Consider the following 9,031-nt stretch of genomic DNA (forward strand, 5'->3'; position numbering starts at 1 on the left):
TCACAACACAAGATACTCCAGATAGGAAGGGAACTAGAACAACCTTTCTTCCAAGAACCATCATCGGACCTAATCACACAACCAAAACCAGCAAGGTTGTTCTCGAAAAAAATGTTGGCATCGCAATTCACTTTCACTATGCTCGTTGGAGGAGGAGACCAGTTAACATCAACTCCTTGCACCTACAAAAAGCTATTTGAGATCCTAAAATTATGGAATTCTTGAGCAAGTTTCTGAGCAGTAAACACAACTTTTTCGTCAAACCAATCGTCTTTAGGATGGAAATTTTTCTTGTTGCGATGGCGCCAAATCCCCCACAGACCAGCATAAAAGATGAATTCCTCTTTTACAAGCTTTCGCCAAAAGTATCTCAACATAGTAGTGGGATCTATCAAAGAACTGTCGCTGCCCAACCAAGACACATCAAAGATGGACCAGACATTACGAGCTCTATAACATTCAAAGAGACACTGAAAATTTGTCTCCCTCTATATATTGCACCACGAGCAAGAATCTGAAAAAGTCAGACCAGCATAAAAGTAACACAAAAAATATAATTCTTAAGAATAGGGGTTAAAGGAGTCACTAAACCCTCTAATTGTCAAGTAAAATTAACACAAAGATCTTTAAGATGGAGATATAAGTTAAGGGCTTAAAAATATGAATATAGGATAAAAAGTCACCAATCTTACCAATAGGACTCCAAGAGTCATGCCAAACTGATTGGTTAAGGGAACCAAGACATAAAAAAAAATATTTTTTAAATGGTTAAGAGCGGAACAATACTGCACCAACAGTTAGAAGCATTTTTCGGGATTTTAAAATCCAAATTGTAGTTACGCCCCAAATATTTATCCACTAAAAGTTGAACCCAAAGTTTATCTTTGTAGTTAAGAATTTACTAAACTAATTTACCAATCAAAGCCACATTCACACAATGAGCATCTTTAAAGTCAAGACCCTGAGTTTTTTGAGGAACAATTGAAGTTTTTCATTTTACAAGAGAAATGACCTCTTCCATTGCTTTGCTCCTTTCATAAGAATTGATGAATAATGGAGTTAATTTTCTCACAAGCATAAGTAGAAAATAGAAAAACTTGCATCTAATAGATGAGAATAGACGAAATGACCAACTTGATCAAACAAATTCTTCCTACTTTATTTAATAATCTATCCTTCTAACTCGTCAACTGCCTTTGAATCTTTTCAATAACATCTTGAGCTCCTCTTCTAGAGATATGAGAGTGACTCAAATCCACAGTTCCACACTAAAATACTTTTTCAGATTCTGAGTGAAACGAATACTAAACATACCAATAAATATTTACTTACGAATAGAAGAAACATTTTTAGAGCAAAGTGCCTTAGATTTCTGAAGGTTTACCTTTATCCTAGAGGTTCTACAAAAAGTGCTTAAAATATTCATCACCAACTCAACTTGAGACTTTCTTGCCTTACAGAAGATAAGCAAATCGTCTGCAAATATGAGATGTAATATTTTTGGACTGTCTCTAGACACAGAAATAGGAGTCCAATTTTTTTTAGACATTTTGTGAGCAATCAAGTAAGCTAATCTCTATAGAAAAGGTAAAGAGACATGAGATCGCCTTGTCTCAAACTCCGGTTGAGACAAAAATTGGGTAATCTACTACCATTCCAGAGGAGAGAGACAGAGAAGATGAACATACATATTTCATAATAAGATTAACAGTGATAGGAGAAAAACCAAAGTTTCGCAGCGAATGTTCTAGAAATCGGCTATCAATCCTATCATAAGCTTTTTTTAAATCAATCTTAAATACCAAAACACCCTTCTTAGATTTTGGCCTCTCTAAAAGTGTAAAATTTTTCGAGCAATAATAATATTCTGTTGTTTCTCTTTCTGAAATAATTTTTCTTACAAGAGACCAACTACATCCTCAAAATGGAACGAAAGCGATTAATAAGCACCTTGGTGATATATTTTATAAAGATCATTGCACAAATTTTTTATTTTTTGAAATATTTGACAAAAATAATTTATTAGTTTTTTACTTTTAATATTTTTAAAATAATAATAACCATTTTTTATTAAGAAATTAAACACAAAAAATGAAAAAAAATTTGTATAAAATATTTTTAATATAAATTATTATATTTTAATTTTTTTAAAGAATTTAATTAAGTTACTTATTTAAAGTGAGTAAGTGACCCTAAAAGAACATAAATTGTATAGAATTCTGAAAAATAATTAACAAATTCATCTATTCATTTTATTTGGTACCAATTAAGGGACAATTCGTCAAACTTTTTAATTAGAGACAATGTGCAACAATTTGGGGTTTCACTTTAATTGTAAATTTCATTGGTTTGGGTATTGACCTATTGGCATATTCCACCATTCCCAACATTAAAAAAGGTTACTTTGCTGAGCTGCATTTGCATTGCACAAAACTAATTAAGCTTGCATTTAATTGCATACTATCACCACCTACACTTGAATTGAATCTCTCCGCAGCTTCATATACGGTACCATATCCTTCTTCTTCTCCATCACTCCTCTATTATTATTATTATTATTAGACAAAATAAACAAAAAAATTGTTTTTGTTAGGTTTTGCTTTAATATCTTTATTTTTCTGCATTCGTTTCAAAAATACGCTTTTTTCTTGATGCTACGGTATTGAAAATCTTATGGATAGTTCTTTTGGGTTCATGTCATGGAAACACCGAGTGATTGATTCTGGCCCTAATGAGGCCAGGGTTTTGTTTTTACTGGACTCTGCTTAATGATTTTATTGTCTAACTTTTTCAATTCAATTCGAATGTTGAACTTGCACTCTTTTCCGGATGATAGATGCAATGATTTTGATTTTCTGTTGGTTAATTGGTTCATGCTTTCTTCAAATTTAGGTCATAGTTAGGTACATTACGGCATGGGGAGCAAGGATAGAATATCATTGCACCCGCCATATGTGAGGGGTTCTCCCCCTTCAGGTCCTGGTTTGTTGCATTCTGAGCCACTCACTATGCGCCATCCGCCTGTTCGGCATGCGCCATATGATATGTTGCCACGCTCTGAAGTTATGGAGCGCAGGATTGCTGACCAGCAGCTGCAGATGCAGAGGTTAGACTATGGAAACCGGAGGCTCTCTGACCAGCACGCGGAGATGCAAAGGCTGGACTATGAAAACCAAAGGCTTGCAGCTTCCCATGGGACATTGAGGCAGGAGCTCATTGCCGCACAGCGTGAACTGCAAGTGTTGCAATCGCAAATTGGCACCGCAGAGGCCAAGAGGGAGCAGCAGATTCAGGGTGTAGTAGATGAAATTGCTAGGATGGAGGCTGAGCTGCAGGCTGCAGAGCCTCTCAAGCATGAACTGCAACGAGCGCAGGGTGAGGCTCAGAGCCTGGTTGTTTCTAGGGAGGACCTTGTTTCTAATGCGCAGAAGCTGTCTCAAGAGCTTCAGAGAACCTTCGCAGATGTGCAGCAGATTCCAGCTCTAATGTCGGAATTTGAGGGCCTCAGACAAGAATATCAGCATTGCAGGTGATTTTTTTTCTTTTGTATGGTTTCGGTGGATTTCAAGAAGTGTTCCTTTTTCACTATCCCTAAGTATGGATTTGTAGGTGTACATGCAGTATGGCAGAACACAAAATATAATTATACTTAATTTAGGTGTTCATTTGACTAGTAAACTACTATTATAACCCTCAAAGGATTAGTTTACTAATAAAATTGTTCCCTTAAGATTGATAATTATCATGTAGTACCAGAAATATTATAATGTTTCATTTTACTTGAGTAAACCATCATCTTGGCCCTTAAAATATGTTTTCTAAAAATCTGGTTCTCACTTTGTGTAGATTTGTCCACAAAACCAATTTTTTGGATACCATGTGATGGTAATTAACCTTTTAAGGGACGATTTTGTTAGCAATCCAATATTTTGGCAGGTCAGAATGGTTGTTCACTTGTTCTTTTACTGTAAAATTTGGAAATGGATTTCTGTACCATTCAGCTACCAAAAGAGGTTTAAATAAATGAGGAGTATTTGAGAAGGTGAATTCTGCATAATGTAGAGTAGTTAGGAAGAATTGTGATAATATCGAGAGCTTATAGTTGTCAATTGCACCCCTATTGCAAAAGTGCATGGTGATTCAGCTAGTAAACACAACATTGCTGATGTCACATCACACTTCAGCATTGCAGCAGATCATGGGTGCTATCGGGTGGAGCTACACACTTGACGCATATGTGCCTGTTTATCTATTGAGTGTATCTTTGGTTGGAGGGCCTGAATGGGGTGTAACAGATGAGCTCTATATGTAAATTCACACACCAAACTCATCCATGGAAAACTTCACCCTGTTTTTACCCCACAACTTAACAGACCCTGAAGTTTCTATTTTACTTCCACTTATATTGATGGGTTTTCTATTTTGCCCTCACTTAAAACTTATTTTCCCTGTTCCGGTGTTCCCTCAACAAATCTTCCGGTCTTCTTGCAGCACCTTCATGATTCCAAAACAGAGTAATCTATGTTCTTTAATACGCAACCCATCAGACAAAGTTTCCATCCTTTCCTTTTTGCTGTCTCAGCTGGTTTCAACTTTTCCCACCAAGCCCATCTATGTTTTGCAGCTTCTCCAGCCTCTAGTAATCATGTTATCAATATATCATTATTATTATTGACTTATTAGTGATGATTATGCCTTCTGTGCTGTAATTTCGAATTATCATTGGTTAATCTATCTCAAATATAATATTTGAGACTTTGAGTAACTTTTTAACACCTATCAGATATACTAGAACTTATTTATATTACCTTTACTATCTTTGATATAGCAGCCATCCCACCATCTGCTATGCTGCTACAACGATTTATTTATTTCCCTAGTTTCCACATCTTTCACATTTGCATAATTCACTGTCCAACATTTTGATTGTTGTTTTGCACTTATTCCTGATATTTCCATTTTCCATGGGTCCTATATGATGTAGACTTTTAATATAAATCTCACTGTCTCTTGGCTTGTTTCTTAAGTCATCCATTCTGGATAGAAGGAAGAGGTTGGTCCTGTGATCCCACTAGAGGGGCTTCTTAGATAGAAAGAAATGCCATTAGAAAGGGTTCTCCCAAAGATAACAGCAGTACACCTTTTCTGCTTCCCTTTAAATCCATTAGATAACTTCTAAATCACCTTCATCTTTAGGTCACACAATGAACCTTGATTGGACCTATGGATCCTCCTAGAAAACTTACAAAATCTAGTTTACCCCAATCTTATATACTGTTCTATAACATGCTAACATTGTGTCAGTCTACCTTGTTGAATGTCCCTGATTAATGTTATTCTGACTTGTGGCCAATGCAGGGCCACTTTTGAATGTGAAAAAAAATTATACAATGACCACCTTAAGTCACTTCAAGAGATGGAAAATAACTATGCTTCTATGTCTAAAGAAGTGGAAAAACTCCGAGCAGAGCTTACAAACACTGTTAATGTTAATCAAAGAAGTAGTATGTATCTCTTTCTGTTATAGTTTTCTCCATTGGAGCTATCTGTCTCAAATCTTTCATTCTTTTGGAGGTGGTCGTGACATGCAATAAAATGCAGGTGGTTCTTACGGAGGCTCCTCTACTACTATGGACAATGAGGCTTATGGCCTTTCTAAGAGACAAAATGCACATGAAGATGGTTATGTTGTTTCCCAGGTGTGTTTGCTGTTGCTCCTCATATTCTTTTAAATTGCTTCTGGGAGTGCAGCATTGTAGCCACTGAGTTGATAATCTCTTATGCTTTTCTTCCTGTTCCAACTTGATTTGTTTATAGAACTAAGTGCTTAGCAGTAGTTTGATTTTGTCCCGTGAAATCTGGAGAATACCTCTATCGGACATACTTTGATTTGATTTCTGTAAGATATCATGATTCATTAGATTTTCTAGTAGTGTCAATTTGAATAAGACAGAATGTTATTTAATTTGAGAAGTGATAATATTAACACGTTAGAAGTGTCATGGTTGTTTGTTTGGCAATTGCATGGTTTTGTTGATAAGCATATGGACAACTATACATGTACGGATGTACCTGTGAGGTTTGGGCTACTCAAGAAAATAATAGTTGGGACATAGATGTATGCACCGTGTATCGTCTGAAATATATTCTAGGAATACTATTATGGTAACTATAATGTTTGCGTGATTTTACCGCACGGCTGATAAACTAAGGTTTGTTTTGAAGAGCGAAATGCTCTTTGGCGAACTCTGATTATCGGGAAGTCCTAATAGGTTTCCCAATTTCAATATGTTATGTAACCTGTTAGTACCACCCACATCAATTTGTTTCCAGGTAATAAATGTTCTGTCCTTTATGTTGTTTGCAGGGATATGGTACCCTCCCCACAGCCAGTGTTGGTGGCACTACTGCAACTACTACTGGAGCTAAACCTGGTCCGGCTTCTGCAAACAATGGGTTTAGTGCTCCCAGATGGTCAAATTATGATTCATCTGCTGGTCCTGCTTATGATCCACAGAGGTCTGTTGCTTACGATGCACAGAGGGTGACTGGTGTTGATTCGGTTACACAATCTGGCTATGATTCACAGAGAGAAGCAAATTCGAATGCTCAATATGATCCACATGGAGGTACAGGTTATGGCATGCAGGGAGGTCCAGGTTATGATATGCAGAGGCGGCCTGCTTATAATGCATCCGGAACTATTGGCTATGAACCGCAGTCAATAGCTGCTGGTGGTCCTCATGGACATCCTCTGCCAGTGGAGACTATGCTGCCTTATGGATCTACAACACCGCCTCACAATAGTGGTGGATATGAGGCTTTGCATCAAGCGGTAAACCGATGACCATCTCTTTAACATATTCGTTATAATATTCTAGGCCGGCATACCACCCTCCACGATTAAATGGGGTGTGATTCCGAATATAAACTGAGTTCACATCTCCTGTAATAGTTGATCTGCATAGAATACGATGGGTCAATGATAGCTATACTCAATTCACCCTAATTGATAATTCTCAAACCTAATATGTTTCTTTGAAATCTAAATTGATGGAGTCTCAAAAATGTTTGTGGAACCCCATATTCAGAAAATTCTTTCTGCACAATGCTGCCTAGAGGTGCATCAATGATGATCACATCCCTTGTTTTGTGATGTTCATGCTGAGAGTGTAGACAATGAGTAACTTGCCATTGCGGAAAACTCCTTAGTTTCTTACAGCTGTGAGTTTTGTAACATTAGTCCATTGACATCGGAATTAAATTATGTCCTTATGTTCTCATGTATGTTTTAGTTTTAATCTCTTTGCAGTGTCTCACTTGAAAATTTAGACATGTAATATTTTGATCATACTTTGTCACTTGATGTATTGAGATATCAAATAGGTTGTAAAGAAAATATATGCATTTTTATAAAGGAAACAGAGATGTGGAACTTCATTTGGAAATATCAAATATCATCTTTTTTCATTTCCTTTTCTTTGTTAAAAAACAAAACGCAATAGACGTAATTATAATTTTCATACTTCTCAATAATGTTATTAATTTGAATTATTCATTAATAGTAGTGCATACGTATACAAGAGAACAAAGAACATTTAATTATGCATATATTAATTCGTAGTATAAATTAATTTACAGTATTAAGGTAAACAAAATTGTTTAAATAAAATTAAATATAAATTATTACTTTATTTCTATATGACAATTAATTCGAAAAATACTTTTTGATATTAAATTTCAATGTTATGATTAAGGTAACATTTTTATTATAATACAAAATTGACTATGTGACTTATATTAAACAACTGCAAATGAATTTTTATATTTTATTTTACTAACATGCTCTTTCGTTTATATTTATGAAATAACAAAACATTTCACATAACACTGATTATTTTGAATGTGTATATCAACTTTCTTTAAAAAATTTGTCATCTCATCATATGTTTCATGTGTATATAAACTCTCTTGATAATTGATAATTTATCGAAATGTTACCTTTCTTCAACTAGCCTAATGTCTTTTTACAAAATGTAAATTAAGATATTATACTATATAATGCACTAAAATTGTTTAAAAATTATAAAACTATTGTTTTATGAAATTTCAAATTAATCTTAGTGGGGGAGAGAATATCTACGAGAGTATGTCATGAAATGATTGTTAATAATCATGTAACTAATTTACATTCTAACTCAAAAGCTAAGATTTTGTTCTTCTAATTAAGAATTATATAGGTTTCATCTTAAATTGATTAAAACATTTTTATACTATATCAACTTGTTTAATTGCATATTACGTGACAATTAAAACTTTTTGTTATATATTATTAGAGGTTAATTTTAAACATAACAGAATAAAATATTTTACATAATTATCTAATTATATTTTTTTAATAATAATTCACGCAATTAATATAAATGATAGTTTTTTATGACAAATTATATATTATTATTTATTTGTATTTTCATATAAAATTATTAAATAATTTGATATATTTAATTAAATAGCCATCTAAAAATTTTTAATAATTAACTATATACGAGTTACACCTTATTTGATATTTAATATGAGTTTATAATTTTAGGCACATAAAAAACAAAGAGTTAACTGTTAAAATTGTAAATTGAAAAAGTTTTTATTGAGAATAAAAAAATTTAAATTTTTAATACATTTGTTTTATATTTATCCAAAAAACATTTAAAAATTTCTACCAATAATAGTTTCAGTATATGTTGGTGGAAACTTAGTTGCAGTCGACTTCACGTAAAGTTGATATCTGAGAGTAATTAGATGATTTGACTGATTTGATTAAATTTTTATTTAACGGCTCTCAAATATCAACTTCACATGAGGTCGACTTCACCTGAATTTTCGCCATACATGTTTTATATTTAAAATTCTTTTTTTTTTTTTAAGTCTCGTAAGTCTTGGTGGTTTACTAGCTTTTGACAGCCTTGACAAGTTGGCAATTGGCATTGCTATGTTTTCATCTTTTCATATAAATTCAAATTTGAAATATTTTCAT

General features: G+C 33.8%; 1 protein-coding gene across 2 annotated transcripts; it reads left to right on the forward strand.

Annotated features, from left to right (window-relative positions):
* Nucleotides 1-2,382: 2,382 nt before the first annotated feature.
* On the forward strand, nt 2,383-7,304 carry LOC107471470 (protein FLX-like 2). 2 transcript variants are annotated; one of them, XM_016090939.3, is made up of 5 exons: nt 2,383-2,508; nt 2,893-3,529; nt 5,359-5,504; nt 5,602-5,699; nt 6,368-7,304. In XM_016090939.3, exons 2-5 carry the CDS (start codon nt 2,916-2,918, stop codon nt 6,845-6,847), a joined length of 1,338 nt encoding a protein of 445 aa, XP_015946425.1. In that variant the 5' UTR covers nt 2,383-2,508; nt 2,893-2,915; the 3' UTR covers nt 6,848-7,304. The 2 variants fall into 2 exon arrangements, with proteins under 2 accessions (XP_015946425.1, XP_052110803.1); XM_052254843.1 differs by lacking the exon at nt 2,383-2,508 and having other exon boundaries at nt 2,563-3,529.
* The last annotated feature ends 1,727 nt before the right edge of the window (nt 7,305-9,031 follow it).

This window comes from Arachis duranensis, chromosome 10 (genome assembly GCF_000817695.3).
Source record: "Arachis duranensis cultivar V14167 chromosome 10, aradu.V14167.gnm2.J7QH, whole genome shotgun sequence".
NCBI lineage: Eukaryota > Viridiplantae > Streptophyta > Magnoliopsida > Fabales > Fabaceae > Arachis > Arachis duranensis.

What these genes read in the sequence shown, in the direction of transcription:
- LOC107471470 (XM_016090939.3), top strand. Translation starts at nt 2,916, where the DNA reads ATGGGGAGCAAGGATAGAATATCATTGCACCCGCCATATGTGAGGGGT. An exon ending in CAAGAATATCAGCATTGCAG is followed by an intron (nt 3,530 to 5,358) that starts GTGATTTTTTTT and finishes TGGCCAATGCAG; the next exon opens with GGCCACTTTTGAATGTGAAA. An exon ending in ATGGTTATGTTGTTTCCCAG is followed by an intron (nt 5,700 to 6,367) that starts GTGTGTTTGCTG and finishes TGTTGTTTGCAG; the next exon opens with GGATATGGTACCCTCCCCAC.